The sequence below is a fragment of the Leptodactylus fuscus genome, chromosome 5 (genome assembly GCF_031893055.1).
Source record: "Leptodactylus fuscus isolate aLepFus1 chromosome 5, aLepFus1.hap2, whole genome shotgun sequence".
Taxonomy (NCBI): Eukaryota; Metazoa; Chordata; class Amphibia; order Anura; family Leptodactylidae; genus Leptodactylus; species Leptodactylus fuscus.
Window position 1 is genome coordinate 69,248,919 of NC_134269.1, and position 16,786 is coordinate 69,265,704.

Below are 16,786 nucleotides of genomic sequence, written 5' to 3' on the forward strand. Positions count from 1 at the left end.
GTATTATGCTTCCCACTGTTGAAGAGCAATTCAGGATGGCGATTGCATCTTTCAACACGATCAAGCACCTGTTCATACTGCACGGCCTGTGGTGGAGTGGTTACACGACAATAACATCTCTGTAATGGACTGGCCTGCACAGAGTCCTGACTTGAATCCTATAAAACACCTTTGGGATGTTTTGGAACGCCGACTTTGTGTTAGGCCTCACCGACCTACATCGATACCTCTCCTCAGTGCAGCACTCTGTGAAGAATGGGCTGCCATTCCCCAAGAAACCTTCCAGCACCGGATTGAACGTATGCCTGCGAGAGTGGAAGCTGTCATCAAAGCTAAGGGCGGGCCAACGCCATGAACTTGTAAGTCATTTTCAGCCAGGTGTCTGGATACTTTTGATCACATAGTGTATATAAATGGGTTGATGACTATATCCATATTATAGAACGATTCTATTGCTAGAACAATTCTTGGAGCTACTGACTGAAGAATTTGGCACATAACTGGTCCCGAAAGTAGGTTTGCAGGTCATATAATACACATTTATTTAGATGGGTCAGTAATCTGCTAACAGTGTGTAAAGAGAGGACTTGTCAACACTCCTGGTATTTTTTATTTTTTTTTTTAGGATGTGTTCACATTTAACTGAATTTCTTTAGGAGACTGCATTGCAGCGTCCTTCTGAAATCGAATGATAAAAAGTCCTCTATGAACCGCTTTTTTTTTTTTTTTTTTCCCTGCCACTTTATCTGACACTCAACGGACCCCATTATAATCAATAGGGTCCATCTTGCTTCATATGTAACTGGTATTTTAGCAGTTCTCTTGTCCATTCTTCTGGTCCTCCGATGGACTAGAACAGCAGACAACCGACACAAGCTTAACATTAGGAAATGTTTCCATGAAATGAGAATTCTGGAGCATCTTAAATCTGCATTGTGTCTCTTCTTCTTCATGGATAGTTATGATTTGACAACTGGGCGTCACTATTCTCAGTGTGAAAGCATTGTCCCTACACCCTCTGATACAGGAGACAATGGTTGAATACTGTCAGACTATGTGGAAACTTCTCCTGACCGGTAACTCCCAGTTGTTTGTTCATTTATTTCTTGGACACTAAATAGACACCAAAAATGACACAACACACCGTTTTAAGAAAATCTGCTCCAGAATCCCTATTTAATGGGGAAAAACAAGTTTTTACTAAAACAGGCATGTTATGGGAGATGACAGGTTCAAAATGTCTCTCAAACCAATAACCACTTTGTGTAGGGACCTTTAAAGAGGCCTATCACCACCTTCATCAATTCCAACTTTCTATTCCATCCTCCAATAAGCGCTGCTCCACTGATTCTGACGCCATTGCTGTTAGTTTCCTACTTTCTCTTGTCCGATGGGCAGTCCCTGTCTGTCTGCTTCAGCACAGGACTGCCCACCTGACAGCACTGAGAAAAATTGTGTTGAAATTAACAAATAATCTCTTGAATGGTAAGGCCTAGAGAAAAAAAACTCCAAGTGTACCAGAATCAGTGGAGCGGCGTATAGGAGGAGGTAGTGAAAAGTTCTCTTATAATGGGAGTAGACCTTTCCTTTCTAGCCGTAAACTGAAGAAGCAATGCAGAGGGAAAAATATTTGTACTGATTTGCAAACCAGCTGACAAGTGCACTCACTCACTCACGCATGCACTCACTCCCTCTTTTGGCCCCTGTCTAGAAAATGGAGCCTTATGGATATACTTTTATGTCCTTCACTAGCTTTTCCCTGTCTACACACTAAACTGAAATCACAAATGTAATGTGAACATAGCCTAATTCTGGTCCACAGTACAGCCCCCTTAATTTATTTCTTTTGCCCTCTGTAACCCTGCCACATCGAACTTATTTCCACGCAGACATTAAGACTATCAAACTGCGATATTATACCCAATTTTACTACTTCACAACTAAATAGAGGCAGGTAAATCCTGCCATAGACTAATCTGCCTGGTTACTTCTAGACTTCCACAGGATTTTTGTCAGGATCTGTAAAGGCTTCTTCATGGGGGTCAAGCAAGTTAAGGAACCTGCTGCTTCCGTCTGAAGGCATTATCGCTTAAATTGTCTTAAGCTGGCTATAGACCTAAAATAATTGCTGGCCTAACAATCTCCCTGTGTACAATTAAGATGTCCGTTTCCTCCCATTAACATCCATGCTTGTCTTAGCCCATTGCGCTTGTAAATCTTGTAGAGAGAGTTGAATAGGAATTTTTTTTCTCTTCTCTTCCCTAGCAATACTTTTGATTTATTCTTATTCTAATTTATATTATTAGTACTTAGAACATTGGATTGGGTTCTACATGTAAAAGGGGCATGCATTCTGTGTCTTAGATATCCTGTATCAGCTGAGCACTATCGTTCTGGCATCTGAAACTCCCAGAAACCAGATTTTATTAGCCATATGTTTTACCCTAATGTAGTAAATACAAATGAATGGCGGGTGATGTATTATCGGAATAGTCCACCACTGGCTGCTCTGCGCTTTGTGGGGTGGGTGTATGGAAAGGTTTGTCTCCGAGACTAGTGCTGGTGGATGGGGGCTAGTTTGAGGGTATGAGAGAAATGTTGCCCCTAAATATGTTGTATGCATCCCCCATGCCCCACTAGTGGCACCTCAACAGCAGTTAAAGGGAAGGGTTTAAGTGGGTGGTCCACTGAATGACAGCTAGGCCTTAGTGTGCAGTCACTGAGCAGGACAGTCCTCTGGACTCCAAAATCCACAATGAGCAGAGATTCTGGAACTTTTGCCTCAAATCTAAAATATCAGCCTGCTCCATTCTCCCAGTGCTATACAATGTGGCTCATCCAGGATGGCTCGTAGGTTACCTTTTAATATGTGCTAGATTTGTGCTCTTATAGATTTTGCAGCTAACTTGCATCATAATTGAATGTGGGAAGAAATAAAGCAAGTATGTTTCTTTCACATCGTCTCCTTTGCTTTTCATTATACATTGGAGAACGTCTGCCGAATAATATAGAATGTGCGCTGTAGACAATAAATCCATATATATTCGCACAAAAGTTTACAATAAAATAAGCCAGGACAATTACATTAGCCACGAAGACAGCAAAGCTCTGCAAAGTTGATAATGTGAAAGAAAAGCGCATGTGAATGAGGCCAGAAGATTTAGGGTTTAGGATAATCCCTTCACAGGAAGACAAACCAGTTCTATTTATTTACATGTTATGATGGCGTTTGCTAACATGGCTAATAATTAACTATGGTAAAAGTGATTTGCTTCGCACATTGTCTCTTCTGCCTGAAACAATCTCTACCCCCCCCCCCCCCCTTGTATTAGTGAACTAGTAGTAATACTGTCACGCTACAAAACAGAATAAGCGCGTGCAATGGGTTAATCTGGGATACTGTAAGGCCTAGTTCACATCTGTGTTCGGTATTCCGTTCAAGAAGTCTGCTTGGGGAGCCCCTGAACGAAAACCTATGCGCCTTAAAAAGTGGTTAGCTAAGAAACCACACGGACCCCATAGACTATAATGGGGCCGCTCGGTTTCCACACAAAACGTGGAGAGAAAAGTGCTGCTTACAGTACTTTTCTCTCCACGTGATTCGTGCAGAAACGACATGGACCCCATTATAGTCTATGGGGTTCGTGTGGTTTCTTAGCTAACCACTTTTTAGGTGTATAGATTTGTGTTCAGGGGCTCCCAAGGCGGACTTCTTGAACGGAATACCGAACGCAGATGTGAACCGGGCCTTACAATGTCAGTGGCTGAAGGATTAAAAACATCAGTCATTTTTCATCAAGTTTTTGGTTTGTCTTCTATACCTTAGTCATGTTTAATTTAGCTCTCTTGTATAGCCACATACTGTTCAACAGTGCTTTACAGACTAGCTTTGCCACTGTCACATATAGGGCTCACAATCTAAATTCCCTATCAGTATGTCTTTGGAGTATGGGAGGAAACTGGGGTACCTGGGGAAAACCCACCCAAACACAGGGAGAAAATACAAACTACATGCAGAAATCACCTTTAACAAAAAAAAATCTAAATCTAAATGTTAGGGCTGACCGATGCAAGTATTCAGTATTTTAGTACAAATAATATAGATTGTGCCAAACATTGGACTTCTCTGTTTACATCCCATACGTACATATACTGTACCATAGCCTAGAATAGGTTATGTAATGTTCAGATATCTAATTTATTTATTTTTTTTAAAGTGTGAATTGCTAAATTAATACACAGTAATATATTTATTGTTAAAGATTTTAAACCCGTTACATTTTTTTGCTTAATCATGCAATCTTCTCATGAAGGTCCTTTTGATGGCTTCTTCCAGAGAATAACTAGGGATTGTACTCAAAGCTTTCTGTTCTTTGTTTTTGTTTTCCCCCCTACTTTATTTATTGCTGCCTTTGGCTACCCCAGAGCTTTTATTTCCTTCACTTATCTCTGGATGAGCATAGAGCATCCTCTATCTTTTGGTCAGTGGTAACTAATATTTTGTTGCTATGATTCTCTATTGAGATGCATATTGGAGACCTGGGGAATGTGAGCGTGCAGTAATACTTTTATATAGTGTATTAATGTAGGCCGTCAATGACTCTGCTGACGTATTGCGTGTTGTTGGATGTGCTCTTCATTTATAATGTACATGTTTCACTGGTGGTTGTCCTTTGGCGTTTCCTACTTTTTCGTCCTGACCCAGTTTATAGGGGACCTGTTGCACGAACGTGCTGTTCAGTTTGTAGGCAGCATGTTATAGAGCAGAAGGAGCGGACCATATTGATGTATACATAGTCCCTGTAAGTCACCAATAAGTCCACCTCCTTGACTTCTCAGCATAGAAAGAACAGAAACTTCAGTGGGTAAATGGCAAGATATAATGACAATTTTCAGTCACCTCTATATATCTGTTCATCTTCTCCTGTTCTATATATTTTCATATGACCGATTCCCCTGAAGTCCAGATGATTCCTTATACCGCATTGTTTATTATGTGCTAATTGTATTCTCAGAACGAACTCTGACTCTGCACTTCACACGAGTGCCTCAAGTACCAAAACTCAAGATCCATTTGTGGGAGGAAATCAGCCTGTAGCACGTGCCCCCAGACCACCTCAGCGAAACAGTAAGATACACTAAATGTTCTTTGTTTGTGAAATACTAATAAATGTATACATAAATAATATGTATCATAAATGATCATGAATACCATCCTGACTGTTCATGGAGAAAGGGAAGATCAGGAAAAAGGCGTCAAGCTGTTGTCACTGAGTGTCATTTCCTGGCTGTCTTCAGTGTCAGAACATGGCTGGATGTAATAATTATTGGATCTTACTCATTTCAGGTTAGTTGCTTATTTAGCAATGTAATGTTACAATGGGCACCTAAAGGCATCTATAATGTAATGGTGAAAAGAGGTGAAGTGACAGGTCCCACGGATGGTTCTGTACAAATATTTAGTTAGTGAAAGTCCATAACTTCCAACACATCTACTGGAAATGTTGTTGGTCGTGTTTTTTGATTACCATTATTTCTAATATTGTGTGTCTAATGTTCACTTGTAAAGGTATATGGCATTGTTAGCCAAGCATGTATCATGTCTTATTAGGTCGCACATGGTTTTTATAAAATATACACATTTTTATATATATATATATATATATATATATATATATATATATATATATATATATATTTATATATATTATTTCAGCAGCACCAGCGAATCTGGGTATCATCCCACAAATTGCACGGCAGAAACCCCTTTCCAGGCAAAAGGGTTTACAATAGAAAAAAACAATCCGGTCTGTCAGCAACTTGTGTGGATGGACAATGTCCTTTTATTGGAAAAAGCAGTACACCACGTATCGGTCCACTTGAGAAAGGTCCCAGTGTGGACCGATACGTGGTATACTTCTTTTTCCAATAAAAGGACATTTTCCATCCATACAAGTTGCTGACCAACCGGATTTTTTTTGTCTGTTGTATGGAGGAGAGGAATCTACAGTGAAGTGACACACTGGTACCTTCCTTTAGTTACTCTGCCTATTAATATCAGGCATTTGGGATTATTAATTTAGTTTCAGTAACTCCATGTGCCTCACATTAATAACAGTTAACCCCTGTGTGCCCCATATAAGGGTTACTAATATGTGAGACACATGGGGGTACTAATGAAGGACCTTAATTATGAAGATACCTAATTATTACCTCCATATGTCCCACATATCAGTAACTTACGTGAGGCACAAAGGGGGTTAATGTGAAGGACATGATGGGGTTAACTACTATTACTTTGATCCCCATGGAGTTACTAAGCTGCAGTGCACATGACCCTACTTTTTATCTGCAATGGTGGTTCCCCCCCCGGCTTATATACTCGAGTCAATAAGATTTCCCATTTTTTTTGTGGTAAAATTAGGGGTCTCGGCTTATATTCGGGTCGGCTTATACTTGAGTATATACGGTGTGTGTGTATATTTTCTTTTTTATTGAAAGATGTTATCGGTATGGGCTGTCTGTATGGCTGAACTAATGATGTGGGTGTTTGTGTATGTGTGGGGGGGGAGGGCAGCAGAAATCCTCGTTTTTTATTTAGTTGTAAACTGTTTGGTATATTCCTGCCAAATAATGTCTACCCTGAAAGTTCGTCTAACCACAAACTCAAGGACATGATTGTCTCAGTACTTGTCCAGATAAGTTTTCTATATATGCAGATTTTTTTTTTTTTTGTCTAATAGTTTTGCCAGATTACTTTTCAGGAACTTGCCATTTTTATTTCTTGGACATTTCATGACTTGTTACTGTGTGATACAAATTGCTGTAACAATGTATTTACATTTCTATGTTTGTAGTAAACAGTCATAGGTGTAAATACTTTTTTGATATGCTGTGATGTCTCACTTTACACAGTCATCTCTTTTTGTGTGTTATCCCCTCCACTTTGATGTCATAGTGAGCATTGTCTCTACTGTGACATCACTTTATATATTATCCCTATATTATGACATTGCTGTGTTTTATTATCAATGTACTGTGATCTCACTGTGTGCATTCTACCTGTACGGTGCTTAAAGGGGTTATCCCATCTCAAGGATCCTATCTATACTGCTAGCTTATGTGGATTCAAGACTTTTCGTAAATACATTGCTTAAACAAAACTGCTTTGTTTGGCTGCTATCTCAGATTATTCATTTCATTGTTTACACTGTGTTTCCATAACTACGAACCTGGGGATCCTCTTATCTCTCCGCCCAGGACAAATGACGTAGCTCCCTGCTCTCAGGACGGGAGGGGGAGCTGAGTGCTCGGAGCCAGCTTGTATTTCTGAACTCTTTATCTCCTTGCTCTTCCATTTATCCGCTCTGCTAATTGAATTTTGCTGATAAGGGAGCACATGCAAGGCCAGCGACATAGAAGCGACTCGCTGCTGGCTTTACATGTGAGAAAGCAAGTAAAACCCCGCCCACCAATTTACAGAGAAAACCAGGAAGAGAAGAGTTTACAGACTGCAAGTTGGTGACCAGGCGATTTGGGAAAACCCCTTTAATGTGGGCATGGTAGAGTGGGACTTTGCATGCGGCCCCATTGTTACTTGTATAAATATGAAAATTGGGTACGAGTGATGTGGGACATGGCAGAACTGGCAAGACATGCATGTTGATGAGCTGCTCTCTGCACCCGGGGCCTAGCTGCAACTGACTGAGCACCCAGATTTGCATGTGGTCACCACTCTGCACCAAAGATTGACAGTTGCTGATCTGTGGGAACCACCAGGAGAAACTGCCACTCCCCGGGTGCACTGGACAACTCCTGCACATATAGTTTAAAAATTGACTTTCTCGGCAGCAATATTGCACATTAATACAAAAAAGTATGTTCACCATCTCTGTAATTGTCCCTGAGATAGTACATATGTGGTTTATAAGCCATGTTGGTGGTGGTAGACTGCCTTTCCAATGCACCATAGTTGTCAGTGTCAGATGCCAGGAAATGTATCTGGTGCATTTTTAGACTCTTTAGTCTAACTTTACATCAGCTATTTGACTTGGCTTTCTCTAAAATGTATGCAATAAACTTTGTCATTTTTAGTCCATAGTGTAAGTCAAGCCTCTTCCCTCAATTAAAAAAATCACTTCACTAAGCCCCACCCCCTTGTCAGACAAGGCACCAGAAGTGTCAAAACTATTAATAAATGTGAAGTTCTAACAGAATTCCTGCACATTCTCATGGGTAAATCTGGCCCAACACACAACTGGTTTTCTCTCTTGTTCTCAGTCTTAAAGAAATATTTGATCTCTGCAGCAAGGATGGTTTTTACTTCTAGAAAGTTTTGCTGAATTGGGAACTTTTGCGGGGTTTTATGTGCAAACCGCTCAATAATAATACATCAAAGCAGTTTGGTACAAGAGTTATTGCCCATAGCTACCAGTCAGAGCTTGGATTACTTATTAAAGCGGTATTCCCATTTTACCAAGTCATTTCCTATCCATATGTCTTTCCTGTTCTAGGTAGTGGTTATACCGCGCACCTACCACTCCATTTATTTCAGTAGCAGCCATTGAGATGCAATGTTGGCTGCACTGAGCCCTGTACTCCAGCTACTTCCGGCACACCCATTGAAATGAATGGAATGGTGTCCACTGCCTGATCCATTCTGAACAGGGGAAGAAATACCCTCTGTTGTCCTGACCAGTGAGCGTCCGAGCAGTTGGACCCCTAATTTGTCTAAATTAATTTGCTCCAATAAAAGTGCAATTTACACCACAATTGTGGCAGACATTAAATATGGGCCACTGCAGTTACACTGTGTAGTCATTTGCCCTTTGCAAATAGGTCTTTCTGTATCCATTTACAAGCTCAAATCCCTCCAATTCTCAACACTAATGAATAGTGCATGTGAAGCCAAGAAACTTTGTAGTATATCTTATTGAAGCAAATTTGAAGAAAATCCAGCACTGCAGTCAGGTATCCGTATAAACTAAAACTTAAAACTTAACTTTTATTGACTTGTAGTTGCTACATTAAAAAAAATCTGTGTGCAGCAATAGGAGTAGCAGAAGTCTACGCGTTTCGGGATAGACCCTTACTCATGGCATACAGAGCTGTAATATGCTGCAATCTTATATAAAAATAAAAGAGGCACACATAAAATCCAGGCCCCTCCCATCTGCACATAGGCAGGAAGTTAATTAATTAAGCAACATTTGTGATACATGCGATAAGTTGCTAGTGAAGCAGGAAAGAAAGCAGACAAAGTCGGCTGATTATAGTCAAAATAGTTCAAACAGGTTAAGGTAAATAAATAAATAAATCATAATTTGTAGTGACATAAATAAAACGTGACATGACCAAGAGATGTAACATCTTCATTACATAGTTGTGGCACCATACTGAAGAAACATAATGACAACATCCCTTTCTATGGTGCATAATGCACCAGGAGGATAGAGTACGTATTATACTGGGAAAAAAAACCAAAAAAAAAAAAACCACTGAGGGGACACTACCACCTTCAAAGCATACGGGATAGAGAGGGTTAACAAACCAGTCAGAGGGGGAAATTGACAGAAAAAAACTTTTACGTAGAGAAGCCTATTGGATTTTCATGCTCAAAACTAGATTTCCCCCACGGAATGAACTTCCGTACTGACTTAGCTTTTATTTATTAATTGTACTAACTGCAACAATTCATCCTATATTCCTATAGTCTTTATGCATCAATTATACATTTCAAATATTTATTATTTTTCTATAAAAAAAAAAATTTAAAAATAAAATTTTTTTTTTTTTTATTCATTTTTTCAATTTTTTTTTTTTTTTTTTCCTCTTTCTTTCCAGTATGATACACATGCAATTCTTAATGTAGTTATACTTACCTTATCCTCCTGGAGCATCATACACAAATCACACTTTCATGTTCCAGTACGGTGTTCAGCTCAGTGGTTTTTTTTTTTTTGTTTTTTTTTTTGTTTTTTTTCCCAGTATAATACGTACTCTATCCTCCTGGTGCATTATGCACCATAGAAAGGGATGTTGTCATTATGTTTCTTCAGTATGGTGCCACAACTATGTAATGAAGATGTTACATCTCTTGGTCATGTCACGTTTTATTTATGTCACTACAAATTATGATTTATTTATTTATTTACCTTAACCTGTTTGAACTATTTTGACTATAATCAGCCGACTTTGTCTGCTTTCTTTTCTGCTTCACTTGCAACTTATCGCATGTATCACAAATGTTGCTTAATTAATTAACTTCCTGCCTATGTGCAGATGGGAGGGGCCTGGATTTTATGTGTGCCTCTTTTATTTTTATATAAGATTGCAGCATATTACAGCTCTGTATGCCATGAGTAAGGGTCTATCCCGAAACGCGTAGGCTTCTGCTACTCCTATTGCTGCACACAGATTTTTTTTAATGTAGCAACTACAAGTCAATAAAAGTTAAGTTTTAAGTTTTAGTTTATACGGATACCTGACTGCAGTGCTGGATTTTCTTCAAATTTGCTTCCATTTGACCTCATCTCAGCCGAGAGAGATTTCCTGGCACCGGTCTTGAGGTTCCACGATTCACAGCAACCAGCAAACGGACAGAGTGAGTGCACAAGGTTTTTTACCTATTTTTGAATTGTGTGTCACTTTGGATGAGGGCTGTAGCTATTTTTCTAGTTTTGGAGTATATCTTATTGTAGAACTCCATTTCTTTTGCCATTTATTAGGCTGCTTTTGCCTCTCATAATTGTATTGGAGCGGGGAGGGGGAGGAAAGGCTGTTCATTGATTTATTGCCTCGTTCTGTGCAGTGTCTCATCTGGAAGATATAGCAGTGTCCAAAGTGCTCGCCCTCACTCACAGAATAGCAGAGCATAGCAGCAGTAATATTTGTGTGTTTTCCAGCAGCCGCCTCCTCCTCTTACCTTCTTCATAGACTTGTATGTATAAAGTAACATGACCTGAAAGTGGAGAAGGAAACCTACCATACTACTTTAAGATATATTACAAAGTTTTATGTTCACCTGCACTATTCCGAGGGAGAAGAAAGAAAAAAAAGCATAGGACACCCAACAGCCCAGTCATTATAGTCAGTGGGGTCTGTCTGGCCCCGTATGTATCTGCTGTTTTACCAGTCCACCTGTCCATTGTTTTTGTGCTCCTCCAGACCAGAACCATGGACAGTGCGGTGCTGATGTGAACTTAGCCTAATATGTGCTGTCAGGCTGGGAACGGTTTGTAATGTACTGCCAAACTTGCATCAGGAATCCTCATGTTCAGATGGAAAATATTTAATACAGACAAAATTCTTCCCATGGCCAGAACAATACTAGAATTTCAGCAGATGCTATAGACAGGTCTGCTATGGGGAGTATATTGGTCACATAAGGGAGAGTGTACCTTTGGTGGGTGAATTAACATTCTCCTTCTAGCTTGATAAATTCCTCTAAATCTGAAGATCTCCCTCTAGTGTTCACTCTGTATTTTACAGGAAGAATGTTTGCTTTCCTTTTTGTCAAGTTGTTTTGTCTTACTATTAGTGAGTATAGTGTTTGTCACTTACTCATGTCATTCATTGTGTTTCTTTAGATTGTTGTGTTGTGGTTTTTGTTTAGTAGTGTTTACTTCAGAAGTGTTGTGAGCGTTGTATTGATAGTTATATTATCCATGGCAGCTTGGTAAATATGAAGACAGATTTATACATTGGTGTTGCTTGTATAACACAAACCTATTCTGCAGTGCTTCGCAGTTGTTGTCATCCTTCTCAGTCCCTGTATAATTCATAATCGAAATTCACTATTTAACACGCACATTAGGGCAAATTTTGGCAGGAGAATGCTTTGCAGCAGCACTTTACTTATCAGCTCACAGATGATCCCAGCTATCATGTATATGTAGATACAGAATCCATCAGGCACGATAGCTCAATCCACAGCTTGTATACACCCCTCTCTACACAATGACCTTTTCCCAGGTCATAGAGCAGGGGTCAGCAAACCTTCAGCACTCCAGTTGGTGTGAAACTCCAACTCCAACATTCTCTAGTCGCCTCAAATTCCTCCTCCAAAAAACGCCTCGCCATACTGTCCTTTGGTGAGGCGTTTTTAGGATGAGGAATTTGAGTCAGTTTTTTGACCAAATTCCTGACCAAAAAACTCCATATGAACGCAGCCTTAGTTGCTGAGAGCATGGAAGGGATACTCAACGCAAAAAATAAAATGGAGAAGTGCAACTTTTTTTTTTTTTACTCCAGTAATTTAGTAAGAAATGCATTTATCATTTTATTTGGTGTGTCCATAGCCTCTAAGCTTTTTAAACTTTACAGCATTAAATTTTGTGCTTTACAGCAAAGAGCCAACCCTGTTCGCTTAAAAGCGGAAACCTGCAGACCCCATAGACTATAATGGTGTCTGCCGGGTTTCTGCCAATTTTTATAAGGAAAATGGTGGAGAGAAAAGTCATCCTTGCAGAACTTCTTCTCTTTTCCAGTTTGTGGATTCAGTGGTGGAGTGCTTGAACACTAGTGTGAACCTAGCTTTATATATATATCTATTATTATATATGAAATATACTGATGACACACTCAGTACCTGTACTCCCTGGAGAGAGGAGAGCAGCTATGACATTATAAGGTCCTTCTTTTCCTCCTGCCAGAAAGCAGGCATTGTAAATGGTGTGGAAGTTTGTGCTATTTTTCTGCCCATGCTTTTTTCTGTTGCCCAAGTTTTAGCGATATATTGTTGGGGTTTTGACCGCTGCTTTTTCTTTTCTTCCGGAGATAAGAGATATCAGCAGTGTCTGGTTATCTTCTTATCCTTGCTGGCTTTGACTAACATGCCTGAACTATATAGAATGATATTTTAGCCTGTAGGTGATTTTTTTTCATTGTGTAGTTTGTCTAGTTTTATTTGTGATCGCCTTACGGGTAAACTTTGGTGGTACATGATAGCATATGATATTGTATATCTTGTTATTGGAGTGGCTAGAAGATGAGTTCTCACAATGTGAATGTTTTACCACTATTTGTATTCTCTATGAATTAAGGATATTCTGAAGCTTCCTTTCTTGTTCTGCATTGTAAGGGTCCTCTGTTACTTAAATTCATAGAAATAGACATCAAATTAATAAAACTTCACTTTTATTATTCTCTTTAAAATAAGAGGAAATTATCGATAAATTGTCTTGGATTGCAAAGCAATCCTAAGAAAGGGCGACAGTAAAAAAAAAAAAAAAAACACCCACCGACTCCAACTTATTGGAGCGTCATAGGTGGATAGAAAATAGTTTTCAGTTGTCCCATGCAGGTACATGTTCTCCTACCAAACACTACAAAATGTCCTACACCTATAATGCTGCCAGGTTTCCACTACAAATCCTATGAACCTGACTCAACTGCCTAATGTCAGACCACGCACATATATGAAGCACTATCCCAAGTGATGCATCAAAAACCTAGAGAGACCTCACCTCCTCCTTGAACCTGAGACTACTGGCCTAATGCCACGCCAACAGGACCCAGAGGAGAGTAGTGTCAAATTAGATGCCTTAAATATAGTGCAATGGCACAAATAACTAGCTATCGTACCATGAAAGAGCTGCCTACGCGTTTCCTCCATCAGGGTTCATCAGGAGCGAATATTAAGCCCACAACAAGTAGTAATGACTGTTATTTTCCATATGTTAGAGATGTAAACAGCCTGACCGCTCTGATAGCGATGGCCTGTTACTCATCCTATAAAATTTGTGAATAAATTGTCAGTGCAGGTGCCCCTGTATAGTCTGGTACCTTAACCCATGCTGTGTAGGGTCACACACTTTGAGAAGGGGAATGGTAACATCCGGCACAATGCAGAGTTATAAGATGCTCCAGAAAAGTTTCATGAGAAATGCAAGTATTTCCTAAAACAGGCTTGTCAGGGGTAGCATAGTCTGCATTATACATAGTTCATGAGCCACATTCCCAATGATGTTGTCTGTGCTCTTGGTGATAATACAACCCCTTGCCGAGCTTGTTTCTCTTTGAGTTCATGTTTCAATGCATGTGATTGTGGAATGATGTTTCCTATAACAAGGACGCTTAGTAATAAAAGGTCATGAATACTTTTACCACCTCCACCCTTGTAGCTGAAGTAAACAACTTGCTTTGCCATGTGAGCTGGACAGGTGTATCTGCACCACCTTACTATATACTGCAATATACACTCATTTACAAAAAATTTATGCACTCAGATAGACATGTCGGATTGCTGAAAGACTTGGCACGCAATTAGATCTCAGGCAGATATGTAAAGTATGACGTGTGGTCAGATGAGACACTGGGTCTAACCACAAGAGGGGTTAAATGTACTTCCCCTGCTTCCCTATATAAATGCTCTCTCTGACTACTTAGGCAGTTTACTTCTTGGTCACAGATCGCTGAATGCTTCATATGTCTGTACTATGCACTTGAAGACATTTTGCCCAGCTAATAGTCCTATGATACAACACTTCTAAAGTCTAAGACTAGCAGGAGTTCGACTAATTGTCCACCATCCGATGTTGGGAGCAGTGGTTACATGAGAGCATGCACACACTGTGAACAGGTTCAGGTTGGCCCACATAGGTCATTTGAGCCACTGGTAAGAACAATCAGCTCCTACAGTTTCCCTGTTTACCATCTAGACACTTGGCATAATCATTATACACTTCTGTGTCTGCCCAGACAATTTGGTGTTATGGCACCTATTAAATGTCCTGCCTGGACAGCTACAGGCTGGGACTGTATTGTCTTTGACGGCATCTAGGTTCTGTTTGGGATCTGACAATGGTCAGGTTATTGTGTTGAGGTCTTGTGTTGAGCACCTTTGCTGTGGAGTGATACACATGCTCCAACTGTTGGTATAATGACTGGGGGAGCTATTGCATACTACAACACCCCTAGTAGTGATACGAGGGACACTAACTGCTCAGTGACTTGTGTAGGACATCTTGCAGCCACATATAGTCTCTCATGACAGGACTTCTAAAAGGCATTTTTTCAGCAGGAAAATGCTTGTCCATAGACAGCAAAGGCTTCCCAGAACATCTCCTCCAGGTCGCTTCCTCGACCTAGTCAGTCCCCAGAATTATTATTAATTGAGTATTTATGGCACCAGCTGGATAGGGCAGTCTGTGTGTGCAGGATTTACAAAGCCCAGCTGTAACACCTGTGTGCAAATGTGGCCCAGTCCGATCTCCGCCAGTCCTCAGGCCTGGAGGTGACCCATTAGGGTACTAAATACGGGCAAAGTAAACTGAGCAAACCACTTTTTGTTCACCTTTGGTAGTTGTTCAAAGGTGATAGTTAGTCCAAAATAACTGGCTCCGTTCAGCGGAGGTGTTCAGCTGCAGTAGAAACTTCCAACACCCCAATGGGGTGGCAACCAAATGGAGAATGACCGGAGGATGAAAGGATCACTGCGCTACTCCGTAGTTTCTTCAAACAAACATGCACTTTATTAGAATTTCAAACACATAAAGTGCATGTTTTTGTTTTGAAGAAACTACGGAGTAGCGCAGTGATCCTTTCATCCTCTGGTCATTCTCCATTAGGGTACTAGAGCCTCCACGTTATTGTACAGTTTTCCCCAATAAACTTATCCTTTTGCTCTAACATTGTAATCACTTGGATATATTATCATTGCATTCTGGGTTCCATTCAGTTTCTTCTGGGTAAATAAATATATAATGGTGTGGATCATCAGTACAGGACTTGTTCTAGGAGACCACACATGCTTTAGCTAACAAGGAGGAGCAAGACAAAGGGTAGGTTATGACCTGGAGTACAATGGTCAGAAAGAAGTACAATTAAGGCTGAGGGGACACGCGTTGCAGAAATGCACCTTTTTTTTTTGTTGCAGATTTTGCTGCGGTTTTTGAGCAAAGGTCAAGAGTGGCTACAGAAGGAATGGGAAATATATAGGAAGTTCTTATACTTCTGCTCAATCCAGTCCTGGCTTTGGCTCAAAAAACCACAGCAAAATCTGCAACAAAAAAAGCTGCATTTCCGCAATGTGCTTCAGTCTATAGGGGCTTTAGCCTATAGGGGTTTTCTTGGATTTTTTCATAACTTGGGAGTCTGAAACTCGGGATACCTGTGGATCAGCTGGCTGAAGCAGCTGCAGCACTTCTTTTGCACCGCTTCTGCTTCAGTTGAACAGTGGTGTGCTGTGTGTCAGACATACTGAAAATTTCGAAGGCTACTCTATATGTAAAGTCCAAGATCCCATATCTCAGATCTTCGTCTATCTGGAGAGGTTTGTTTCGCCATAGAAGTCACTAGAAAAGTGTTAAGTCTTAGCTTTTTTCAGAACTCTGATAGACTTCCAAGGAAAGAGAAAATCTTGGCTACTTCTCCCTTTAACACTGGCCTTCTCAAGCTTATAGCATGAAGTCAAGATTGTAAAAGGAAGTGATCAGTGGATTTAGACTCCTTGATCCTCCACCATCTGCATTACTGTGCACTTTAACATCTTTAACATTACGCTTCTATATAAACTGTATCATTGTTTAGGAGGAGACATGTTTTGTGTGCTATAAGTAGACTAGCTGCTAGTAGTCATCTGACTGGTGCTTTCCTGGGCAGTATTCACACAGTTTGAGCTAAAATCATGTCTCCTGAGCATGCACAATAAGATGTGTATTTGCTTAGGTGTCCTCTGTCTACTTTCACTTTCCCTCACTAATCCCACATTCACATGACAGCGTTTCAGCAATGTGTTGGCTGGATCTATCGGCCTGCACCTTATGCTGGGAGAGGGGTTCCTAGC

At 40.2% G+C, this 16,786-nt stretch overlaps 1 protein-coding gene across 2 annotated transcripts in view; it reads left to right on the top strand.

Moving 5' to 3' along the window:
• CRTC3 (CREB regulated transcription coactivator 3) overlaps nt 1–16,786 on the top strand; it is an 88,260-nt gene that overhangs the window by 47,256 nt on the left and 24,218 nt on the right. For both annotated transcript variants that reach the window (XM_075273389.1, XM_075273390.1), the window contains one exon: nt 5,016–5,128. In XM_075273389.1, coding sequence (XP_075129490.1) covers nt 5,016–5,128 — 113 coding nt within the window. The remainder of the gene's footprint in view (nt 1–5,015; nt 5,129–16,786) is intronic.